Genomic DNA, 25,541 nt, shown 5'->3' with positions numbered 1-25,541 from the left:
CTCTTTCACCAATTCAGATCCGTTTTTGCCGCACCAATCCTCTGCTCCACAGCATTGGCTTTCACATGCTGTCCCACAGGTACAACGTCCTCTTCATTTCCCTCCATCAAATTCATATCCAACGACCACTTTCGTATCTCCTCTTTCACAATCCCTTCCCATTTCTTGAGTAAAGGGTGTGCTGCAGCAACGTCGGGAAATACGACATCCTTTCCTTCCTTCTCTCCTGGAACTTCAAATTTCCATATTCCATCCTCGCCCCACCACTCTCTTGCAAAAACCTCTTCTGTCTTTAATACACTCTTTGCATTATTGGACAGTTTCTCTAATCGACTCTTCTCTTTCGCCCATTCTGCGTCTTTGGACTTGCTCGCGGACACTGAAACTGCCCCAGAAATCCCTTCAAGAATTCCTATAATCTTTCCTATCCTCAACCCTAATACAGCACCTAATCCATAACCTTCGTCAAATCCCTTTTGAACACTCTCAGATTTTCCTTTTGTAACACCATCTCTGTATCCTTCTGTTTCGTGCTTCTCCTTTAATCTTGGTATATCCGAAATCTCTGTGTTTCCAACTTTAAACATATCTCCGCGCATATCTCTGCCGTCAAGTGTGGGAGAACCTGGTTCAGATCCGAAGACATCGTCAAAGTCGTCGTTTTGAGTGGTAGGTTCTGACGGTGACATGGTAAAAGTACCGGAAGATAGTGGAAATTCGGTGTCGCGAAACATCTCGATCGTCAATCAATTTTTGATTCCTTGGCTTGTAATGATTCCTTGCGTAAATATTCAAAAGTTTAGTGAAGGATGCTTATCTAATCTAAGTGAAGTGTGCTTGGCTTCTGTTCTTAGTGCGGGGTCGCAAAACTAGGCGATAAGATTGAAATGCAAAGTAACCTACCGTCTCGTCACCATTTATTTTACTTTTCTTGATATCCTTTTACTACTGAACAAACATGTTGATTTCATCACAGTACGGGGTGATTACTGCAGTCTTCATCCCCATAATGTATTGAAGACTTTTTAAATCAATAAATGATTTGACAATTTTCTGCAAGTGCAACAAAAGCTTTGGGTCTTTTGAAACCCTACAAATCCGAAATGGCACTCACTGTTTCTACTGTCACGTCAGCGACCACAAGTACCTCGTCTGAGATGTCGTTACTCCGTTTAACTTCTTGTCCAAGCAGGCTTACCAACTAGAATCTGGTATCTTTTTAAGCGTACTGGTACCTTTTTTCCTTCTCATTTCATATCGTTCAAGAAGTTAGCATCGTAATCGTGGAATAGTATTCATCTGATGAACGCCGTGCCACATATTCCAAATCGAGAAGCGAGCGTGTACTCGGTGGTCATTTCCCTTAATCATCCCCCTTTAGAAAAGCTTTCTCGCATCTAGTTGATGGAAGGAAGCACGATCAGTACCTTTCATATATTCCTCTTTCTTAACATACCGCTGTCTCGTAATTCGATTGGCGGAGCTATATTATACAAGGATATCACATTTATCACATGAAAGTTCTTGGATTGGCCTCAAAAGATCAATACTCAGATAGAAGAACTAAGCTAGAGAAAGACGGAGCCCTGATGTTAGACCAGGTAGTATGCCAAAAGATTCAAGTGACAATACCAAAGCAGAAACTGAAATAGCAATAAAGGCAATAAAGGCAATTTGAACCCTTTCCAAACACACAGCCAATTATGCAAATCCGATTTAATAACTCTCCAACAAGCTTCCATCTACCAGACACCAGCTCTAGTGCTTTCAAACCATAAAGATCACTAACTACAGCATTAGTCTTTCCCGGAATACATGTATAGATTGCATCAAAGTCGTCGAAATAGAAAAGAACGGTGCCAAGCGCGGCCGACAAGCTTCCAAGCAAACTACCAAGAGTGGGGCCCACGGATGTCGAAATCTGAGATGCGACGACTTGGTATGAAAGTTTCCAAACCGTGGTCCAGGTAATAGTCGGCTCTTATAAGCGGCCTCCTAGTTCCTAGTCAGGGAAAGCGGTTGTCCCCAGAAAGTGATTACGTTCGTTCAAAAAATATTATATTATTTGAAAACAAATTGTATTGTTGAATTCAACGAAATCACAACAATCCAATAATGTTAAATTCATAATCTTATTTTAGGAATTAAATAAGTTACCTACCAAAAAATATAAGGGGACAATCGCTTTCCGAGGACAACCGCTTTCCCCAACTAGGAATTAGAAGGCCGCTTATAAGAGCCGACTTTTAGTAGGGAACATGCATTGGTCAACTATCATTAGTCAGATATTTAGCGTTTGTCAGTGCTCAGGACTTGGAAGTATTTCCACAATGCGCTTCATGAAATATTGGCAATCGAGTACACTTACGAGTATTCCCGCCAACAAACGAGCATCCTGCTTTATCAGTATTTGGTGTACCATCCGGTCTATAAGCTGTAACTTCCACAGTACAATATACACCTGGACACACGGCAGAATCGCTGTTCACAACACATCCGAAGTATGCGGAGTTAGGCTTGAAAGGAGCGACCGTAGAACCAGCATAAACGGATGCTAGAGTGGAAATATTGCTTCCAACGGCAGCTTGTTTACCATTGGGTTAAACGAGGATAGTGAATAGACCAGTCTGGCGCACCGCATAGAAATTGGAATAGGAAAGCTGGTTGTAGAGAGCGGTGATAAGTGCAGCACTCATTACGCCTGAGATACCGTCGAGAGAAATGCCCTCATACTATCATATCGTTAGAGAGATTGATTTTACAGAGATAGGGGTTTAGACGCACATCGTTAAGAACTTCCCCAGGAGTTCTGGGTACCAATTCAGGAGTTGGGATCACTGAAGTCAAAGATGCACCCAGCAAGAGTGGAACGATAATGGATGGTTTTGTAAAGATCATATTGCTGAATTTGAGATAAGATGAAGCTAAAAAATGATATTTTTCTATAGAGTTGATGGTTTTCAACAGATGGAACAGATGGAAAGACTGTACTGATTTTGGGGCAGAGATGCTCATCTCTTTATATCTTTACCTGACTCGGCTTCTTTCATATTGTCTCCTTCGGTATGCGACCCTTTGAATTAGGTCGACCAGGCTTCAATGACCTAGGGAAACTATCTTTGGATTTCTATTAGCTCTAAAAGCTATTTTAAGGCAGCTAAGCGACACGGGAGAGTTTCATCTGCATGAATTTTTTAGCGACTCTTTCAGTAAACGCGGTGCCAATTCTGATGGCCTGGCGATAATTACAAGCACAGAGTTCTTGATATCGAGAATCAAGTGCTCCATGTGAGCATTCTTGGTGATGAGAGACGTAACAGAAGAAACCTTTGATACCGGCTCAAATTATTTGTGATCTTGGATTCTATTATCTCGCGCATTTTCTCTCGTCAGTAGAACCTGATGGACCCATTAGATCTTCTCCAAAAGACAGTCCAGCTCAAACCCGTCATTTATAGTGTACAAATTGAGCACCTCGCGTACCTTGTTTTGCGAATCTTGGTTGTCTCCTTTACCACCCCCATGTTCATTTGCAATGTAAATGCACGAGAAACTTTCATAGGTCCAATTTGAAGCCAAAAAAAACTCTATGTGGCTTTCGTGTGGCCGCTAGCCACGAGATCTAAAGCGTTTGTAGATGCCGTTGCGTTAGTTCGATCGGTCGGTCGCGCATGGCAAAAGCCGCCGGAAAATTTTAAAATACCTTGATACCTTAACGGATGGATGTGCCAAATCATTGGATAGTTGAAATTTTACATCTAGAACAGTGGCTGCTTATGTTTGAATTACCCGCTATGCACAATGTAACCTTCAACAACAATGCATACTTCGCCGAGTCATTCGATCTGAAATCACCCGTAAGTTGCGGCTGGATCTTGTGTACATTCAACTAGCCACGATACGCTAGAAAGGGTATGGACGAGCCAGTCTTATATCCGAACATGCTTGTTGAATGGCTGACCTTTCTTGCATGGTTTATTGAGGTCGTCGTTCACGTGACTCGACCACAGTCGTCTATAACTCTATATGAAAGACTTTCGGGCGTGGTAGAACGGGTCGATAGAGAATGAAATACAGTGGAGAGAGGGGAAGTTTTGAAAAAACACTCAGCCTGAAATGCAGCAAGCCATGCGGCGCTAGCTTCTTCGCCCCGGGTATGCGTCCTTTCTTTTTTGTTTGGCGGCGCGGCGCTTTTTGATTCAAGCTTTGATCAAGGTGACGATTATACGACTACGCATCAGCTTCTTCATCTTCTCAGCTACCATTGGGTTCTTCTTCCTAGGTTCTAGTCCGATTGAGGAGAGCCGGGGAAGAAAGTCGGAATGAACATTGACGGCAAGAAGCCATTGTCTCACGAACATACCAAGGAACGCACATAATCAGACGAGATACTGGGATCGATCATAGAGATGTGAAATGACTTTATTGAACTTTACTAGCTACATGATAGATTAAACGAGAATTTTGCTGTTAAGGAATGTCGTGAGTTTGCCAAGTCTCGCCGTGCCTAGGATCGTTCCCATGAAATTTTCTTTCCCATCCAGATTTTCCCTCAAAGCCCTTTGATAATGTGATTAAAAGAATCCAAATATCCAATAATTATTACATCCACCTCCATTTCCCTTTCCTACAAACACTGCAGTAATACAAAAAACATCGCATGCTATACTGTGCTATGGTATCCCAAGTCTAAAAGACAAGACCATCTACAAAGCAGCGACCACAGCCGCGAGAAGACCAACCATCCCACCAACACCCACAAGCCCAACAGAGTGTCCCGCGTTCGCGGTGACCTCTCCAGCTGTACTAGAAGTAGCAGTAGGACCTCCGGTAGTCACCGTTCCATTCCCAGGTCTTGAAGTCGTCGCTGGCGCAGTGGTTAATGAGCCAACCTCCGAAGTCGAAGCCGGGCCCGAAGAAGAAGATGATGAGCCTGGAGATGCGGACGAGGTAGAGCTTTCCGAAGCCGTCTCGGTGGTGCTAGTGCTTTCGGACGCGGTGGTTTCGGCAGGTGCTATGGTGCATCTATTGGGTGCGTTTTGGGCTTGTTGGATCTCTCCGGCTGCAGTGCAAGCGCCGAGGATACAGGGAACGATGGCGCTGGAGATACCGGCGAGATTGGAGGCTTGACATTGGCAGGCTGTGTCTTCAATGTCGCAGTTGGTCCCTTCTGCTACGGCTTGGGAGATACAGGCGCTCTGTGACGATTTTTAGTTAAGTAAATGAGATAGCTGCTAGGGAAAACTTACAGCGCAAGCGGGCTGACCTGGAAACTCGGCCGCAGAGGTAAGAGTAACAGTAATGGCCAAAAGAACGAGTGAGAACTTCATAATGAGGTTGGTTTTGTAGTTTAAAACTTAAAGAAGAAGACTATACAGATGAGATTTAGAGACTGAAGCTGCAGTTGAAACGAATTGATAGGAAGTGAATTGTAGATGAGAACGATAGAGAACAAAAGAAACTTTGGAGAGGGGTAAATGATGGATTTATATAGGGAGCTTTGCAGACAAAGAGTTGCTTGCGATGCTATACATCATTCCTTTCAATGGCGAGGGTTGATGCGCGGCAACGAGCTTCATTCCTGAAAGTGGAGGAATAAATTGAGGAGGGTATGAATTGATTGTTCTGGTAACAATGATTCACATTATTTTCTGCCATTTTTATTCTATCCATCTTTTTCATCTCTTCATTCCTTTTCGAGAATAGAAAATCCATCAATGTTGCCCTGCCAAAAAAAGTGTGTTGGGAGCAGAAATGTACAACTGTCCCACATAAACCCGCAACAGCGGGATTTCAGCCATGCGGGTGTGTATGAAGGCTGGTATCAGGTTTGCAGATGCCGGAACAGGAAATCCCACATGGCAGTTGGAAAAGTGCCGCAATTAGATCTTGGTTTTTATACTGGTGCATGTATGTGCGTGGCTGGAGAATTATAACTGTGGGGTCCTTTGTGTAAAAATAGAAATGAGGAGGAAAGTTGACGTGGTGAATGGAGATGGCATTCTTCGGAGGCCGGGTTCGGAAGAATGAGAGACATTTTTCGAGAAACGGATGTTTAACAATAGAAAGTCTGTCACGTGCAACTGGATGTTCAATCGAAAATCATTATGAGGGGTCGAAGTTTTTTTTTTAAGTGGTAGGAGCAAGCCAGGGAGTTTCGTTCGGGTATCGCTAAGAGCTTCGAGAGCTCTTCTTTTCTGTCTGGAAGAATTTGTATTACGGGATTATGAGGAATCGTAGTCGCTTTGAGGTTTTGGTGAATTGTCATGAGCGCATTGCGTTGATGGATAAACGAACGATGCGTTGTTACCAAGGCTATCAATTGGGGCTCAAACGCTCTTCTATCATTCTTGATACACACACAAATCAATGGCCAAGTATAGTTTACCGGGAGGTCTGGAGCTTTGTAGGCTTCTTGATGTAAAGTAGATTTTGACGTTTGTCAGTCTAGGGTCATAATGTAACAGCCAGTATGCGAATCTCATAATGAAGGAACGAAACCACAACTATCTAGGTATCTAAACCCCACCCAACTTTGAGTTATCGCAGAGTTTCTTGGGTCTATCAAGTTTTATTTAATGTTTTTTTTTTAGAAAATCTAAAAGATATGTTTTTCAACGTTTCTCGACTTTCTTCTTTCCCGAGCGTTTATACAAGAGATATCTTTCTGCTAAATCGAGAACTATCCTAACGAAACCAAGCGAAGTAGAATTAGATTCAGAATAGTGATCCGACAATGAGTTGCTATTGAATCAGGTCAGAGTTCTAGCCACCCATGGGTATGTCAAACATCCCGTGAGTTTCCAGAGAAATCAGTAATACCGCTGCCACATTCCCGCTCCATTCAGCATGAAGCAGCTCAGCTCCTGATTATTCCTATCTCACAGTGAGTTTGTCAAGAGAATAGTATGTGTATCGACACTCGAAACAGTCTACCCCACGTTCATTGATTGCTTCTTTCACAACGGTACACTTCAAAGGTTTCTCTATCAGAAATGAACGATTGATCTTGTTAGTGAAGCATACTACGATGGTATGGTAATGTCACCTCAACTCCTTTCCCTCTCGTCTATTTGTGCCATAAGCTGATCGCCAAATCTACTTCTTTGCCTGCTGTGATACCATTTGCAAGGAAGTTGGCAGATTCTTTTCTGTTCGAATTCATATGAAGGACGAGCAGGCGGCGAACTGGTCAGCCTTGGAATCATCTCGATTCCCACTACTGATGTGCTAGATAGATTTAAATGAGTCGGTATCTGCGGAATTTCCGACATGTGCTTCACACGCAGAGATATTGTCCAGAGATAGATCAACATTATCTGACTAATTAAATTCGAGCATAACATTCGATAATTGCACTTGCAAGAAGACGTAAGCTAGAGATAAAAGGAAAATAAGGAGCAGATTATACAGCAGATGCTACAAAAGTTCAAATCAAGCGTTTTTCATGCTTGTACTCATGTTTTTGTGAAATATATCATAATCACGAAGCAATCCGCCGGCAAAATTGAATGTGAGATCACCACTACGTGAAATCAAAACAATGGCGTTTCTTTTCTCCTATTGTTCCTGCAGAGGTCGGACAACGCAGAACATTTGCATGATCACCTTGATCGTTTTGAACAAGTGAGAAGTATAAACCCAAGTTAATCGTTGCATATCACCACGAACAATTCAAATAAGGCAAAAGGAAGACAGAGAACTTGAATGCCGAAACCTAAACAAATTGACGACGGCACTTGATTGCCTATCGATAAGAGAGACCCCTGAACTAATAACCTCTTACTGGTAGTATTTCGGCTCGGCAATGACTCTTCCAAAAGAGCAATCAATCAAACTCCAGTCCGTCAATGTCAGATTCTTCTTCCAACATCTTCTATTTATGTCTTTATAATCCCTTCAATTCCCTGGCATTCCGGCCAGCAATCATCCGTTATGTCTGCGGATATCCCGCAGACTGAAGAGAATCTCATGCCCTCCACCTCCATCTCCAATAATGAAAACCCCACCAATCCCTCCTCGCAAGCTTCGGTCGGCGGACATCTGCGCGCGAGAACAAACACGGCAGAAATCGATAGTACGATCATCCATCCAGGAAGCGTGAAGATTAATGTGACGGGCGCATTCATAGTCGATCAGGATTCGGTTTTACCAAAGGAATTGAATACGAATGAGAGGAATTATGATACCCAGGACATTCGGCTGCCGAACCATACGGCGGTGGTCAGTCATATTGCTGTAGATGTATGAGTTCATTTTCTTGAATCATAGCTGTGGATGGGTGATTGATATACTGACATGTGTTTAAGATTGGGGGTTCTTTAGCTAAGCTTGTATATTTCTCGAGGGAGGCGCATTCGCGCGAGCCAGGTGGTCGACTCAATTTTATGAATTTTGAGACGGATCGCATAGATGATTGTGTGGAGTTTATGAAACAGCTGCAGATCAAGCAGCAGAAACTCAATGGATCGAGACCTGGGGATTTATGTGTAATGGCAACTGGTGGAGGGGCATATAAGTACTATGATAAGATCAAGGAAGCTTTGGGTGTCGATGTTATACGAGAGGATGAGATGGAATGTTTGATCATCGGTACTTTTTCCCTCCCCTATGGCACGCGACCTGTTGATGTTATGCAATGCTAACGGACAATGAACCACAGGTCTTGATTTCTTCATTACCGAGATCCCCCGGGAAGTATTCACGTATAGCGAAAGAGATCCTATGCATTTCACGTCGCCTAGTCCAGATATATACCCATATCTCCTCGTCAATATAGGGAGCGGTGTATCCATGATAAAAGTGTCTGGACCACGAGAATATCAAAGGGTTGGTGGAACCTCTCTGGGCGGTGGTACACTCTGGGGATTACTATCTCTCTTGACTGGTGCTCGAACATTCGACGATATGCTCGGAATGGCCGAACGAGGTGACAATGCCAAAGTCGACATGTTAGTCGGCGACATTTACGGTACAGATTATGGCAAAATCGGGCTCAAGAGTAGCACCATCGCCAGTTCCTTCGGGAAAGTCTTCCGCATGAAACGAGAAGCCGAGCGACTCGCCGAAGACTCGGGAGGACAAAACAACAGCGAAGAACCATCTAGTTCCTCTCATTCCGCCGAGGAACCCCCATTTTCCCATGAGGATATATCCCGGTCCCTCTTGTATGCAATCTCTAACAACATAGGACAAATTGCATATCTGCAATCGGAAAAACATTCTTTGTCAACGATATATTTCGGAGGTAGTTTCATTAGGGGACATAGACAAACGATTAATACATTGAGTTATGCGATCAAATTCTGGAGTAACGGAGAGAAAAAGGCGATGTTTCTGAGACATGAAGGATACCTGGGGAGTGTGGGTGCATTCTTGAAGAGGAAACCAGAGGGCTGGGGAAGAAGGATGAGTTTTGACGAAGGCGGAGAGGCAGGAGTAAAGGATATTAGAGATGAATTGAAGGCTTTGAGGAGAGAGGTTAGTAGAAATGAATAGGTCATGGTCGTCGTGGGTGGATGTTTTTGGGTATGAAGATTCGTTCGGATTTGGGATAGATAGAGATCTTTGTAGATTGGGTGGGGGAGTGCAAAGAAAATATAGGAGCGCAAAAATGGATTCAGATTTCGATCTCATATACTATATCTAGTGTGAGAAATGGAAGAGGAAGTTTCAACACTATTCCGGTCTTTGATACGTATACATACAAACACACATACGTACATTGGAGTGCACGACGCGGGAATACTCGCTGAACGGAGTCAATCGAAAGAAGAAGAAAATGAAGTAGGGATTTCTTCATGAACGTGTTGTCTTGTGTCGTGTCGTGGTGTGAATATATGTATGTGTATTGCCGATTTGTCTGAAATCCAGTTCTACATAGTACACACAGTCTCAGTCTCATCAGTCTCAGTCTACCTCGTTCGTTCAACATTCAACATTCATCACTTGTACGTACCACGCACCACTAACCCAACGACACGCACACAACCATTTGCGGATGAAACTCGAGTGTTGGCTTTGAATTTTTGAACCACTGTGATATGACAAGTGCACATAGGTGTCACACATGAGATTTGGTTTGGTGATGTGATTGAATCGGATATATAGTTTGGCTTTACGCAGACGTAGACGTAGATAATGGATGATGATGATGAAATAGATAGATTGATGCTAGAGATCTCGAAATATACACCTTTTACCTTTCCTTTTACCATTTTACCTTGCAGGTCGAGATAGCTATTGACGCTTTACAATCTTGAGCGCTTGATAGTGATTCGAAAAAAAGGTTCCGAGTACATGGCAACACGATATCGAAATGCGTTTAGCCATCTATCCCGCCATGAATCTTCCTGCGCCTGCTTCTCTCGTATCCTTTCCTACCAGTTTGTTCGCGCCATTTCCTGATTTGACACTTCCATCCTTCGACTCTACTTCTTTTACACTCATTTCCTTTTCCCTTCTACCCCTTGCCCCGGCCTTCAATGCATCGAACTTTTCCCTGTACCTCAAGAGTGTCTCTCGATACCTCTGATTATCGCGGAATAGTCTTTGATTTTCTTTATTTATGACCTTCATTTGCTCTTCAAGCTCTATTACTTTCCGAGCCATTTCATCGTTTGATTTACCGCCTGGACTTCTATCATCAGGTCGCATTAGACGAATACTTTCTTGCAACGCCAAACCATTATTCTGCGCTGACATTTCGAAAGCATGGAGTCGTTGGCTGAGTTTGTCGATACATTTTTTCAGGCTTTTATTCTCGAGATCTAGTTCTTCGATGCGAATGTCTGTCTCTCTACCAGCTATACGACGATTGCTTTTCGATTTGCTGGGTGAACTAGGCATGGGCGTTTCGCGAGCATCGACAAAATCATCCTCATCATTTGGATCTGGGAAAAGTTGCGGATCTATGCCATGCATGGATGCTGCCAAACGACGCTGTTCTTTCTTTTCAAAAGAGAGAATCTGTGCATATGATACCATACCACCCGTTGTGGGAACTACGTAGAAGGAATCATTGCCCGGATGACCATCACGAGCAGATGCACGAAGAGCGGCTTTGGATATGTATTTGGTAAGATCAGGCTCCTCCGTGGGCAGCCTTTCTCTGCTTCGGGGTCTACCTTTGCGAGTGGTTGTAGGTGATATTTCTGGTGACTTTGCAGACGGTTCAGGCTCTGAGAATAGAGGCAAGCCAGCAAATGCTAATGGGGCTGATAGCTTATAAACGACACTATTGAAGGCACTGTAGAACTTCGAGAATCCGTCATCTTGGGCAGTCGCAGGAGATGATTTTGGCTCGGCGACCGCAGATGTTCTCGATGTAGAAGTTTGAGCGTCTGCTTTGGTTTGAGTATGTTGAGGGGGTACCCAACTGGGCTTCAATGTGGTGTGCTCTGGGATGGATGCAACATTTGGCTTTTTACTACCGTCTCGGCGTCCGTCGAGAGTACCTGGCGCCTGTAAAGCTGATATACTTGGTGAGAGTGGCTGACGACTATGACTTGAGCGTATGCCTCTTGCAGAAGCTAGATTACTGGCAATTGAAGAAGACAATTCGCGCGGAGGGAGACGCCTGGGAGTTTGCGAGCTTGAGGTATTTCGTGTGCGAGGGCCAAGGTCTGACTTGGAAGAGCGTAATTCTGCTACAGCCGCAGATGTCGATACAGGTTTTTCCGTGACCGATTTTACATCCGTTTCGTTCGCATTTGCGTTCGGAGTTACGGGGTGTTCAGTGGGGTATCGAAGGAGTTCTGAGAGTCGTTGATGATGTTGTTCTAAAAGCCTCAGAGTCCTAGAAGCTTCTGCGCTTCCTGTTCCAGATGCAGCTTTTGCAAATTCTCCCGCAGCTAATGCATGTTCGTTAATTGCGACAGTCGTATCTGAACTATGCGTCGCGAGTACTGCAGCGCGAGCATGATCATGGGCCTATATTGGTTATTCGTTAGAGGTGATCATGACGTTTGAACGTAAGATGGGAATATCTATACCAACGCCAATGAAGAAGCCTCCATAGTTATCAAGGATTCAAAGTTGTGTAAGTCATACAGTAGGTTTCTATTCAAGCGACCGTAATCGAGTCAATATGGATTCAAATGTTGTGTGGGTTTGGACGTTTGAAGAATGAGGAGGAATAAGGCAGGATGTGATCATCGGATAGGGATAGATTAAGCTGTCTGGGGTAAATAGTCGGCATTGCTTATCTTTCAACCTGACTGGATAGGTAGATAGATAGATAGATAGAGAGAGAGAGAGAGAGAAGCAATAAGCTTACAATGGCCAATTTCAAGTGTTTGATACTTACTTAACTGAAAACCGAAAAGAAAATCAACAATCAATCTACAAGAGGGAGAGGTTCAAAGCATCTTGTAGAACGTACGTGCTACATGTTACCTACTTATTATACAGAGTCTGAAATTTACCTAGATATATACTCTGTACTGCATTTGAGGTCAAAATAGCCATGACAATCAATCCAACTAGCCTCAAATCTCCCAACTGGCTGGCCGCAACTTTCCCTTGCATAACTTGACGTGAGAAGGACAATGAATTCACAAGGAAAGCTCGTGTTGAGTGAGTAAGTATCGGGGTAGGCAGGGGCAAGCAAGGCAGTTACCAAGGTAGGTAGGTGGTTGATCTTTCTGGCTGTAACTCAATCAATCAAGCACTAGGTAGGTCGGAATGATGATGAGAATCCGAATGTCTTTGAAAGTTGGAGAGTTTGTTGGAATTTCACCTCTTTTGTTGGGTTTGCGTATATTTAAACAATTGTACTATTCCATACCATAAGATATTCAATTCAATTCAAATCAAGCATCGTACCTATTGACGCGTCACATCGTCAGGTTTTGCGAATTGAGCAGTACTGCACCGATACCTTTTGGAATGATCCCAAGTTCATCCCAAAATCAAGTCTCATTCCAGTCGAGCCGGTGCCTTCTTCTCATCTTGGATTCATTTCATGGGCCTAGAACTTTGAGTCTACTTATTCCAACCTCCGAAGCTACCGTACCACCTACTCAGTACCAAGCATTATTCGCACATCGCACAATTCCAATCACGTTGCATATCAATATCTCCATCTCGGAAGGGTTGTCTTTCGACTGCGATCCCTTCCTCAGCACATGGTAGATCAGAATTACTCAAGCTTACAGATTTCTGGCCGATACCCCCGCCATGGACGACATTTCCGCATCGCCAACTGCCTCGGAATCGTCCAAATCCACGGGGATCTTTTCGAAATCGCGAAATGGAAGGAGACATAGAAATTCCACATCACATTCAGTGAGGAGCGGCGCAAGTGATATGTCGCATGGTTTCCGCGCCTCGTTGGAGCAAGTGATAGACAAAATCAAGAAAGATTCGGATTCCGAGGAGGAAAGCCATGCGTCGAATAGCCTCAAGAAATTCGTGCCGAAAGGATTCGAAAAGAGAAAGAAGCGATTACAACGAGAGGAGGCGGAACAACGTTTGGCAGAAGAAGTAGCTCGTGGGAAATATATTGCTGAGCGAGGAACTCTGGAGAATGAGATCAGAAATCCCATCCACAGGAACCCTTCTGGTGGAAGTAGTCTGTTAACATATGATTCGGAAACAGAGTCGTAAGTAATCCACTCTTTCATAGGTGTTCGCATTTGATTGCTTGCTCTCCTATTTCTTTTATTATTTCATTTCCCTTTGCTCCCCTCACCGACAGTTGTCTGTCAATCTCGCGCGGTGATTTCAAGGTTTGGGGATTACAATGAGACATGGTTTAAAAAGCGAAAAAAGTTGGAGGGATCCATTAGGGGCATCTCAGGCGTCACAACCACAACCACAACTACAACATTTGCAGGCTTCTTCCCCATCATCATCATCGTCAATCTTGCATACGGCACAGTTGTACCCTAAAATCACAACATCGACATCGCACCGCCACCGAATCGCTTGATTTACGATTTCTATCCATTTTTTTTTACCCATCTCGCACTGCATTTTGCCTATTTTTAGCATCCATCTTTGCTTTGATATGTGGAGAACTGATCTTAGCTTTGAGAAATTAAGTTTCTAATTCAAATTGCTGCTTTGATAGGGCCGCCGAAACACCTCCACCATTGACTACGCACCCTTCGCACACTGGATATCTTACTTCTTCGTCCCCACTCATACATACTTCGACAATTCCACAAATCGGACCCTTACTTTCTCACTCAGAAGGAGAACCATTCGCAGATTCCACAGACAGTCTGGCTACCTCCGAGTCAGCTTCCAAGAGCCTTGCCCAAAACCTTCGAGCTCCCATCGACGGATCTCAAAGGCGGTCATCGTCACCAGTTGGCAGACTCAAAGACGTATTCAAACCAAGACGCGGGTCAAGCACAAATACAAGTCCAGAACGCAAGACTGGAGGGGGCGGGGCTGAACAATCACTAAATACAAAGGACGGTGGGGCTGATTCCAGGCGGGGGAGTCTCATAAATGTGAAAGTTGGCTCAATCTTTCCTGATAAACAGTTTCCCCCCGGTAAGTCTCGATCTACAACATCATCTCCTGAAAGGCCGCCAATCGAAAAGGGCAAGCTCACTACCATCGATACAACCCCACGGCCTCAGACTCCACCATCTGTGAACAGGCCGGCCCCTGTCATTGTTAATACACCTCCGACACCGACGGACACAAGGTCACCCCAATTTACTTCGGTAACTAGCCTGGAGTCCCCTACCAGGTCCGCTGCAAATGTTTTAGTTTCTCCTTCTGGAAACATGATATCACATCGACGGATTCGATCAGGTTCTGCTTCAGGAGTCCCAAGTAAATTATCGAATATCCAATCTGCGCCCTTGACACCCACACCAGAGAACGGAGCACTTACACCGGGACAAAATCAATCAGGATTTTTCTCTTCAGTTTTTTCGGCCGCTCAGAGCGCTGCAAATACATTGAGTAATAGTATCACGAACACGTCAGTCCCAGGAGGGACGAAAAGCAAGAGTGGTGCACATACAGTACCAGGTATACAAGAGATTGAGAGTCCGGAAGTCGAAGCATTGGGAGAGAAGATAGATACAGAGAATCTTATGGAAGAAAGGGAGCCAGCCGTTAAGACATTGGGTATGGGCGATCTGAGTCTGAGCCAATTTGGGATTTCAGAAGAAGGAAATACTCCAACAATGCCAAAGTATCCAGAAGAGGTCCGCGGAAGAACTGATCCCGCTAGGGATGACCACTTTTTCGCGGATCGTTCCGCCACTGCCCCAACTATGTTGACTGGAGAAAATCTCGAAGCGGTCTCTACATCTCAAGTTGAAGACTTGAACACTCTCGCACGTCCACGTTCTGTCTACGAACCAAGCACAAATGGAGATCGAACTCCTCCAAATGGAAGTTTATTCGAAGGTAAATCTGGAGTCCAACGTAGCGGCAGTATTCGAAGCGGTAAAAAACATAGGAAAAGGGGCAGCTCTGCAGCGACTGGTACAACAATCGGAGCGGCAATTGCTGCAGCTAATTCATCTATCGGAAGCCCAGGTTCAGCGGCCCCCAAGATTACAGGATTCGCAGTGGCAAGCAAGAAGAGAAATAAGGATTTTCACGCGCTGTTCAGAAGCGTACCAGATGACGACTATCTCATCGAAGATTATAGCTGCGCTTTGCAAAGAGAAATCCTTGCCCATGGTCGATTATACGTCTCCGAAGGTCATTTGTGTTTCAGTAGCAATATCTTTGGTTGGGTAACAACATTGGTCATGAGCTTCGACGAGATTATTTCTGTAGAAAAGAGAAGCACAGCACTACTTTTTAAGAACGGCTTGATGATTTCGACATTACATGCGAAGAATGTGTTCGCTAGTTTTACAAGTCGCGATTCGACGTACGATCTCATAGTCGGTATTTGGAAGATTGGCCACCCGAATTTAAGAAGCTCGCTAAATGGCGTTACCCTTGAAGGGACTGGCGGGGATAAGACTGAAAAAGATGATGGCACCGTTCCAATTTCTCGTCCAGGTAGTATCTCACAGTCCTCAGATGACAGTGAAGGTAGCGGGGAAGTCTACGATGAAGATGAAGACGATGAAGACGGCATGAGCTTCACGCAAGCTGATGGTAGCGTCGTGGGTAGTGAGGCTGGTGAAAAGGTTGTTAGTAGAAAGGCGTCCGCTGCTGTTGTGACCAATGGGGCTGGGGCCGAAGGAGGTAAACAAGCTAGTCCAACAGGCGCAGTAGACTATCCTGGTCCAGCTGCACATGTCCCAACAACTTGTTCCGATGGCGACACACATTATGCGAAGATACTCGCAGATGAAGTCATTCCAGCTCCTCTAGGACAGGTTTATAGTCTTATGTTTGGACCCGCATCTTTAACTTGGATGCGAGATTGGCTCACTAATGAGCAAAAATGTCTCGAGCTCACTTACGAAGAGAATGCTAAAATACCCTTGTCTTTGGAGAACAAGGTTCGAAATTACACCTACATCAAGCCTTTGAATGGCGCGATTGGTCCCAAGCAAACCAAATGTGTCTCTACAGAGACTCTGGACGCTATGGATCTTGAAAAGGCAGTTTCCGTAACGGTATCAACAGTAACTCCGGATGTACCTAGCGGGAACGTTTTCAGCACCAAGACTAGGTATTGTCTTTCATGGTCGGAAGGCAATGGTACTCGATTGCAAGTCAACTGTGCAATTGAGTGGACGGGTAAGAGTTGGCTGAAAAGTAAGTACACTTTTGATCTTCCTACATATTGTATTGTCATACTGATTTGATAACAGCTCCGATTGAAAAGGGAGCGAATGATGGTCAAGTACAATACACGAAAGATGTCATAGCCGCACTCAAAGCGGCCGTCAGTACCAAACGCTCTGGACCACCAGGCGCTCCTGGCAAAGGCAAAAAGAAAGGTCGCAAAGGTTCGAGGGCAAATAATCTTAGCAAAGTTACCGATGGTGCTTCGGAGACTAAACCAGAAGCAACTAACTGGGGTCTCTTTGAGCCCGTTCGTGGTATACTTGAGCCTATTTTCGATATCGTCAAACCATTGATGACAGGAAATATACTCTATGGACTTCTCGTCGGACTTCTCGTCGCCAGTTGGTTTCGTTTCGGATTGCCTATTGGGGGTGGCGGGAATAGAGATATGGGAATGAGCTATCTAGGTACTCCGGAGAGAATTGCAGCATATGAAGAGATTTGGAGAAAAGAGGAAAGTGAACTGTGGTTGTGGTTAGAGGAAAGGGCGGGGATGGATAGATTACGAGAAGTGGGAAGAATGCCTATGGAGAGGTTGGATATTGAGGATAGGTTGAAGAGTGAAAGGATGGATGAGAGAGAGGTAGAAGATGCGATTAGGATTACCGAGGAAAAATTGATGGTTTTGAAAGATGTGGTGGGCAAGAAGAGGGACAAGTCGAAGAGGTTACAAACTCAGGAGCGAGAGAGTTCAGCTAGTGCGGCTTAGGTCTCTAGCAGATGGGTGAGCGGTCAAGGATAAAGATGGACAGGTAAACAAATGGTGTATGCCAAATAGCGTGTTATACCATATCTACAGCGTAAAAGCTCTACTCAGTACAACACTTGACACAGATATATCCGTTGTGTATTTTCTTTTGGGGTTTATTTTCATATGTTTGGGAGGACTGAATCATGGCGGTTGTACATCATTGGTGTCTGGGCATATATGGAGAAGTACAAGGAGAGCATATGATGAGGAGCATCAGAGCACTGGCATATCTGCTACAGCGTTTCCTTTAATCTTTCTTGTGTTTCTGTTGCATTTTTGGGATGGGGAATAACATATTGTGAAGATTTAGCGGGTTGTCGTTAGATATCATATCTCTTAGCGTTGTTGTTGGTAGCTAGGCTAGTTCCAGGGGGGGTAGGAGGGGACGAGGAGATGAGAGGAGGAAAAAGAAAAACAGAGAAAGGAGAGAGTGGAAACGGAAATATATGGAAATATATGGACATATTAAATTTGGTGTCGAAATTGATTGGGATGTTTGGTTGTGCACTTTGATGTGATGTGATGTGATGTGATTGTTTTTCTATGTGGTTAGACTAGTCTGTGGGAGGACGGGTACCTGAATATGTCTCACACAGTGTGTGGAAGAGGAAGAAATCGGTTTGGTAATTTGATGGGATAGGGATGTTGGGCTGGGTTTGTGTCTAATGTTTGGGTGATATGGGATATTATCCTATTGTTTTCATATTGTCTTGATAAGTACTTGAAGGTTGCCATAGAGTAGAGGCGTATAGCGGCGACATTGATATCATAAATGTATATATCATAAACTTCTCTTCAAGCAGAAATGGGTTCTTCACAGGATATCAAAGATCATATATCAATTCCAAAATCTTCATCTACATCTACATCTACATTGTACTCCCAACACCCGCTTTTTACCAGAGTGGGGACAGCGGAACCAATCCCTAAACCCCTTGAACCATGCAGCTCATCCTATGCTACAATGCCAGCACAGCACTAAAAGCTCCCGTCCCAAAACCAAGTTTCATGGGAGACCTTTTACATCGAGGAAAGAAAGCTTTTTTCTTTCTTTTTGCGACAGAATTCCATAACTCTTCCTCGAAAGTTCTTCAGCACCATCATATATGTATTTCTTTTCCAACCTCCTTGAATCATACTTGGATTTTCATCCGGAATTGCCGATATCATTCATTATCCGAGAAAGGGTCTAGTTTCAAAATAAAACGACTACTTCTCTTCTGGACGTCAAGGGCGAATCTATCTTGTCTTGCTTCTGAGTGTCTTGGTTTGACAGGATGATGTTATGATTCAGAGCTTATTACTTTGAAATATCAAATCGAGTCAGGCTGTCAAAGAGCTCTCTGTCATGATTGATATCTAGAACCTCAGATCAGATCCGACTATATCAATGATATTCGATATTCTAGTTGATAATTACTACATCAATTGAATCATACAACAACAACGACAACAACAACAACAACAACATCATTATCATCATAAATACACCGTTTCCTTCGAATGTGATACATACATCACATCACATATCCAGTCCTTTCAACCAAGCTAGCATTCCACCAAATCATCGAGTTGCGTTGCGTTGCGCATTGACGGATACCCACATCTTCTCCATACAAGTGTACAAAGTACTCGATTCTTCACCTCCTCACTCACCTACGGTAACGGTATTTCCTTTAACCGCCCTCGAAACGAAACTTGCAATTGAGTCAATCATTGTGCGAGCATGATATCTTCAAGCCTATCGATACATTGTCTAGCTTCTCCTCTTTTCTCTCGCCAATTTTCATCAATTCCTTCATTGTCTAGGAATCATAATTCAATTTGCGCTTCGAGAGCTCTCGTCCTCAAAATACCGAGGGAGAAAATATCCTTGCAATCAAGCTCATAATCTTGGAGATCTTTGTACGAATACGTAATAAGCTGTCCAGCTTTCAAAATTCACCCTCCATCTCAATATCGTCAAGTAAAAAGACCAATTCTTTGGATTTCAGAACAAGCCAAAGGATCTGGTTTCTTGTATTTTTATTAGCTCTACTGTTTCGACTTTGGTTGTTGAAGTGCTTTGATTCTTTGATTCGACTTGCCCCAGCCTTCCTCTTTTTAACCTCTCTCGTTTAAAACTAGCCCACCATTCGTCCAACCTCTTGATATCTTATTCACACCGAAAAACCACCTTCTATTCTCTTTCGACTCTTGAAATTCACTTTTCTGCCTTTCACTTTTGGTCGCTGCCTTCAAAACCCGGGAGGTACTTTGTCTCCATCCCCATCTCGACCTTCTTTCCAAACGACAACCTCGACAACCAACAACTTACAACCAAAACAACATCATCAAGAAATTTAGCATCAGTCCTCACACTTTCTCCTTCTATTCTCTAATCTTATTAGCTTCTCTCTATTTTTACACGCAAGCAACGTTTCTCTACTTAATCCCATCTCGGGCATTTGCTGAGCAGCGTTCACCTTGTTTTCCTCTCACCCAAATTCAAGAATTCCAGCAGAGCTGACGCTCCCACCCATCCCCATATCTAACGACCGTCACGATACCCACGAACTTAACACGCCAAAAACCGAACAGCGCCAGCAGCGAAGAACACTTCGAAGAACTCATATCGAAGCAGCTTCAGCAGGAATCTCTCCTTTACCTCGAATCAAATTCGCTCGTCGACAATCAAGTGAAGGCGACTTCACTCATGACATCGTAGACGATCCCGATACTGAACCTCATCCATTAAGTCCTTCTCCGGAACCGGAAAAAAGTCCTGCCTATCCTCCACGTATTGATAAGCATACCGCGAGTGCCATCCTTTATACCCTTGAAGAAGCGCTACGCCAACCCAATCAGTTCACTCCAGATTTCATTGAAGAAAACGCTTCAATGTCAGATATGCTAGGAGGAGCCACGAGCTCGGCGAGCAATGGCGCTAGACCCGCAGCCTCTAGTTCGCCCCACATTCGTGGTCCAAGAGATATTATGAGAGATAGGCAAGCTCGCGAAGCTCGAAAAGCATCTGAAGCGTCGGAACAAAAAGCCCGAGCTGCCGAACAAAAAAGAAACGAGGAAGAAGTAATGCGGCAAGCAGAGAGAAGAGCAGCTGCTGGCGCTGCAGCACAAAGACTCGAAGAGCAAGGACAACCACGAATTTCGAGCAATTCCCAAAGAGTAGATCGAAGAGCTGTAGATCGAGCAACAAGTGGCGGGGAGAGTATCAGACCAGTCGATCAGCCAATGCAAAGACGTGGAACAACATCAAGAACCCCTACAGGTCCTGAAATCGCACCTCTCAGATTACCAATGGCGCAATTAAACCCCGCCGAGACTGGCCCTAGTCAACCAAATTTATCTACCGGAGCCGGTCCAGCTCAACCTCCACCGTTAACCGTCCCAAGCCGTGATGGCCCAACTCGATCATCGTTCCCGCATGCATTTGAGCGCTGGGAGACTCTCTCTGCACATTGGGAGGGTCTCACAAGTTTCTGGCTCCGCAGACTCGAAGAAAATTCCTCGGAAATTAATCGTGACCCATTGTCACAGCAGTTATCCCGACAAAATACTGATTTGTCAGCTGCTGGCGCAAATCTTTTCCATGCTGTTGTCGAATTACAACGTTTACGAGCTAGCTCTGAGCGCAAATTTCAGAGGTGGTTTTTTGAGACAAGAGAGCAAGAGGAACGGGCGACAGAGAACTTGGCAGTTATGGCAAAACAATTGGAGGATGAGCGTAATTCCAGAGCTCAAGCTATTCAAGACGCCGTTGAGGCATCCAGGCGCAAAGATCATTCCGATAAAGTAATTTCTGAGCTGAAGAGAGAGTTGGAGATTGCTAGAAGTGAGGCTCGTAGAGCATGGGACGAACTTGGTCGTCGTGAGACGGAGGAACGTGAACGAACAATCTCTTTGCGAGAAGGTCAGCCAACATTGTTGGGTGGAGTCCAGGTTGTTCCAATGATTCAAGGTGTACCAAGTCGTCATGGAAGCACAGCTGCTCGAGATCTTCCCCCAACAAGACAAGGAGGTCCTTCTGATTCTGGAAGTGGAAGTGGAAGTGCGCGTACAGGAGGTCGATTTGCAGATCCTGAGAGTCCAGCTGGCTCGAACGAAGCTTACCAACAATATCAGCGCTCTCAACGTGCAGAACCGGCTGATCCATTCATTGACAATGTTCGTCAGCGTCGAGGAGCTGCTACAACATCCGCACCATCTTCATCTCAAGCACCAGCCGTACAACCTGCCTCCCCAAGTACTTACTACCAACAACCTGAAGGTCGTCCAAGTACTCAAACAGGCAGGACCGAAGGACAGTATGATGGATCAAACAGTGATGAGGAATATGAGGTTGATGAGCAAGGAAGATACGTTCTTGACGCTGCTGGGAACAGAATTCCGTACTCAAATGACGATTCTGATGACGACACGGCTGAGTATGAGCACAGTCCTCGTCAACACCGTCAAGGTCGTGCTCCAGTTACTGGCCCTCCCATTCCAATGGCTGGCGTTGAGTACGGGCAGGGTCCTACAAATAGCACAGCTGGCAACCCAACTTCTGCTCCCGCTGCTCCAGTCGATTACACAGGATCTGGATATGGTGCGAGTGGCTCCGGTGCAGGTTGGGAGTCCTTTCCTCGTCATCATCATCCAACTCGTCTCAGTGACGTCTTGGAAGAAGATGAGAGGAGCCGTACCAGTGCTAGCCAAGTCAGCCGACGCGAATAGACGACCTGTAATGATTATATCATTCTGATTTTTCAGTGGTTCTCCACCGAGAATCTGTCATCACATCATCGTTGGTTCGGTTTGCTGAATTTTTCTTTTTTGGTTCTATCTACACGAGATGAATCAGTTCATTGAGGTAATAAAATCCCTAGAAAGGGTACTCCATAGGCGTACTCACTTCAAGGGAATGGCGTCCTATTTTTGCCTTATTTCTGTTCACTTTCCTATCTAATAGAATATCCCAGGAAAGAACAGAATGGATTAGTTCCCTGGGAAATGCATATGCATGGAACTGGCGTTGCAAAGGAGTTTTGGTACATTGATTTGAGCGAAGAACGAGCATATTCGAATCGATGCATCGAGCAAGAGAAAGGGACGAACCCTTTTAATGTACCTCTGTAAGATAGAGGAAGAAGCTGCATATAGTACTCACTAGGAGTTACAAGAGCAGTAAAGATAGTGAATAATTAAAGAAAATTTAATAATATGACTAAAATCCGTTGAAATGTAATCTTATATGCTTGTAGCGAGGGGGTTGATCTAAGGAATCCAAGATGAGACTAGATGACGCTGTTTTAACTAAAATAATTTGTTTTGGTGGAGGTCGGAATTATACTAAAGCGGCGTCCTAAAGGTGGGCTGATTGATCTGAAGCTCCAAATTTCAAGCAAGCATCATCAGTTCATCATCGCTTCCCCTCCCCCAAGCTTTCTACATTGTGACTACAGTAATCATGTCAAACGCCATATTACCCACGAGTAGGAATATGCTCTCTAGAATCTCGAGAACTGGTGTGAAGAATGCGCAAACATTCGGGCTTCAATGTCAACGATTATCAACGATTTGCGCTTCGAGACTCCCAAGGGGTGTACAGGATAAAGCTTGTTTGAGCGGAGTGAAGGGATTGAATGGGTTGACTGAATCTGCCAGTGCGGAGGTGAAGAGTACGGGATTGAGAATGGGTGAGGGAGGTGCGGGAAGGAGGGGGTATAAGACGGTGCAGGAACAGAGATCGAGATATAAGTCTGGGGTAGGGAGTTTCCTTTCTTTTTTCTAGGCGGATGGGTGGATGGGATTTTAGGAATGGGATTGGATAGGGGTGGGAGATTGCTTCTGCCTAGGAAGAATGATGCTTTTATTGAATCCTATTCATAATGTGTTATTGAGGAAGAATGATTGCTAACGTATTATATCTGGAACAGCCTTTTTCATGGACAGCAGGAGTCCTTTTTCTTGGAGCAGGCGCGGGACTAATATTCTATTTCCGATATGAAAAAGCGAGGATGGAGAGGAAGAGGATAGCAGAAGCTGCAAAAGGTGTAGGGAGACCAAAGGTTGGCGGACCGTTTGAATTGCTCGATCATAAGGGAGGCAAATTCAGTAGTGAGGATATGAAGGGAAAATATAACTTGGTAGGTTTTTCTTTTCTACTGCGCAATTGAAGGGACGCGAAAGAAGGAGTTATGAAGGAGAAGAATAATGCTAATGTATAACTTTAAATAGGTCTACTTCGGCTTTACCCACTGTCCAGACATCTGTCCCGAAGAACTCGACAAAATGGCACAAATGATCGATCTCATTAACAATTCTCCCACGCGCACTGCCTCTACCCCCGCTCTCCTCCCTATCTTCATCACCTGCGATCCTGCGCGTGATACGCCTGCCGTGCTCGCCACCTACCTCGCGGAATTCCATCCTAGTATCATTGGGCTCACGGGCACCTGGGAACAGATTAAAGATATTTGTAAGAAATATCGCGTGTACTTTTCGACGCCGGAGGGCGTCCAGAAGGGCCAGGATTATTTGGTCGATCATAGTATTTATTTTTATTTGATGGATCCCGAGGGCGATTTTGTGGAGGCGATTGGGCGACAGCATAGTCCTGAGCAGGCGGCCAGGATTATTCAGGAACATGTAGGGGATTGGAAGAGGTGAGGTGGTTGGTGGGTTGTATGAATTAGATAGGTAGGAATGATGCGTTTGTGTGAGGTATGCTGGATGTGGGAAGGGGAGGGGATATGAATTGTGTTACTATTAGATGGATGGGCTTTAGAGGCCGTGTATATGAATATTTAGCTAAGAGTGTAGGGAATAATGAAAGCGAACGCAGCTCTATATATGCATCTACTAGGTATATGATATGATACCTCTACTGGGAGGTAATGAGAGAGTAATGGTCTGTATCTTATTCTGAGCATTTTCAATGGCAAGTTTGCTATGATATACTCGTATCATCTGGGGTGTTTGGTTTTGTGTTCGTGTTCTTTAATGTGTGTGTATGCGTATATGTATTACACTGTGAGGAGAGATGCTTTTGGGGGGTGGGAAACGAATAGAACAAGTTGGAATAGAGGAGGTGAGATGATGGGGTTTGATGACGTTGGTGGGTAGCTTTATATCTTTCTGGGTTGGTACTGAGGTTGTATCTTGGGAGGGGCAGGCGGAGGGAGGAGGATAAGGAGTTCAGGGGAATTGGTTTTTGTTTTGTTTTTTGTTTTTTTTTTTTGTTTTTTTTTTGTTTGGGGGAGTTTGAGGGAGTTCTGGTGAAGGGATTTGGAGTTCTTGGATCTGCGGTGTTTGGATCAGGAGCGGCTTTGGAGATGGAAGATGGAAATGGAATGGGTTTATATTGTTGGAGAGGGGTGCGAGGCTAGTGTGTGTGATGTGGAGAGGAGGGAAAGGCGAGGAATTTTTGGGTGAAGAAGAGGATTAGGTACACTCCTATGTGGAACAGTTTCCAGACTCATTTGCTACCCGCATGAACCTTGCTTCAATTCCTAAATTTCAGAGATTTCATGAGATGGATATTAGAGAAGTGTTGTCTTGTTGATCTCTGAGATCAAGTTGGTGTCTGGGTTTCTGAATGGGGGAGGGGGGATTGATTTCTTTGTGGAAGGTGAGGAGGGTGAGTTGGTTTGGGGGGTTGGTCTGGGTTTGCTTTCGTTTTTTCTGTTGTGTGATCTTGTTCTTCTTCTTGTTATTCTGCGCGTTGTGTTTTGCGCGGATCTGCAACTGGTGATTTCGCATGATGAGATGAGGCAGGAATGTATTTAGGATGAAGAGGGGGTGGAATGTATTGAGGTGAGCATATGGAGAGAGGCTGGCTTTAGGATAGAGGAGAGGCATCGCGGGTGGATGAAGTCGGAGAGGATTTTGGTTGGGTTGGGAGGAGGAGGGTTTTGGGAAGTGAAAGGAGGATCAAAAGGATAACCAGAAAGCGATAAACGGGAGGGATTGTAGCTTTGAGGGGGATATGAGGGATAGTATTTTGCAGATTCAGAGCTCTTTTCGAACTCCCGTGTGAAGTAGTATTTGTGTATGCTACTTGTGTGCTCTATCAACTTTG

General features: G+C 44.5%; 8 protein-coding genes across 8 annotated transcripts; 4 read left to right on the top strand and 4 right to left on the bottom strand.

The window, feature by feature from the left end:
- Positions 1–5: 5 nt before the first annotated feature.
- Positions 6–734, bottom strand: EAF01_009386 (uncharacterized protein; the record flags this gene model as incomplete). The annotated part of the gene is made up of 1 exon (XM_038917642.1): positions 6–734. One exon carries the CDS (start codon positions 732–734, stop codon positions 6–8), a length of 729 nt encoding a protein of 242 aa, XP_038767247.1.
- A 1,572-nt stretch (positions 735–2,306) lies between these two features.
- EAF01_009385 (uncharacterized protein) lies at positions 2,307–2,898 on the bottom strand (the record flags this gene model as incomplete). Its single annotated transcript, XM_038917641.1, has 3 exons — positions 2,307–2,584; positions 2,624–2,732; positions 2,785–2,898. 3 exons carry the CDS (start codon positions 2,896–2,898, stop codon positions 2,307–2,309), a joined length of 501 nt encoding a protein of 166 aa, XP_038767246.1.
- A 1,808-nt stretch (positions 2,899–4,706) lies between these two features.
- On the bottom strand, positions 4,707–5,330 carry EAF01_009384 (uncharacterized protein; the record flags this gene model as incomplete). The annotated part of the gene is made up of 2 exons (XM_038917640.1): positions 4,707–5,198; positions 5,250–5,330. 2 exons carry the CDS (start codon positions 5,328–5,330, stop codon positions 4,707–4,709), a joined length of 573 nt encoding a protein of 190 aa, XP_038767245.1.
- Positions 5,331–7,935: 2,605 nt separating this feature from the next.
- On the top strand, positions 7,936–9,498 carry EAF01_009383 (uncharacterized protein; the record flags this gene model as incomplete). The annotated part of the gene is made up of 3 exons (XM_038917639.1): positions 7,936–8,244; positions 8,310–8,592; positions 8,663–9,498. 3 exons carry the CDS (start codon positions 7,936–7,938, stop codon positions 9,496–9,498), a joined length of 1,428 nt encoding a protein of 475 aa, XP_038767244.1.
- Positions 9,499–10,332: 834 nt separating this feature from the next.
- EAF01_009382 (uncharacterized protein) lies at positions 10,333–12,017 on the bottom strand (the record flags this gene model as incomplete). The annotated part of the gene is made up of 2 exons (XM_038917638.1): positions 10,333–11,931; positions 11,994–12,017. The coding sequence occupies 2 exons, from the start codon at positions 12,015–12,017 to the stop codon at positions 10,333–10,335; spliced, it is 1,623 nt and encodes a 540-aa protein (XP_038767243.1).
- A 1,162-nt stretch (positions 12,018–13,179) lies between these two features.
- EAF01_009381 (uncharacterized protein) lies at positions 13,180–17,437 on the top strand (the record flags this gene model as incomplete). Its single annotated transcript, XM_038917637.1, has 3 exons — positions 13,180–13,604; positions 14,075–16,695; positions 16,752–17,437. The coding sequence occupies 3 exons, from the start codon at positions 13,180–13,182 to the stop codon at positions 17,435–17,437; spliced, it is 3,732 nt and encodes a 1,243-aa protein (XP_038767242.1).
- Positions 17,438–20,359: 2,922 nt separating this feature from the next.
- Positions 20,360–22,195, top strand: EAF01_009380 (uncharacterized protein; the record flags this gene model as incomplete). The annotated part of the gene is made up of 1 exon (XM_038917636.1): positions 20,360–22,195. One exon carries the CDS (start codon positions 20,360–20,362, stop codon positions 22,193–22,195), a length of 1,836 nt encoding a protein of 611 aa, XP_038767241.1.
- Positions 22,196–22,928: 733 nt separating this feature from the next.
- On the top strand, positions 22,929–24,130 carry EAF01_009379 (uncharacterized protein; the record flags this gene model as incomplete). Its single annotated transcript, XM_038917635.1, has 3 exons — positions 22,929–23,225; positions 23,398–23,607; positions 23,699–24,130. The coding sequence occupies 3 exons, from the start codon at positions 22,929–22,931 to the stop codon at positions 24,128–24,130; spliced, it is 939 nt and encodes a 312-aa protein (XP_038767240.1).
- Positions 24,131–25,541: the final 1,411 nt, after the last annotated feature.

Source organism: Botrytis porri (genome assembly GCF_014898465.1).
Source record: "Botrytis porri strain MUCL 3234 chromosome Unknown BPOR_013, whole genome shotgun sequence".
Taxonomy (NCBI): Eukaryota; Fungi; Ascomycota; class Leotiomycetes; order Helotiales; family Sclerotiniaceae; genus Botrytis; species Botrytis porri.
Note: the sequence above shows the minus strand (reverse complement) of the source record. Positions and strands in the feature narration are given on the sequence as shown.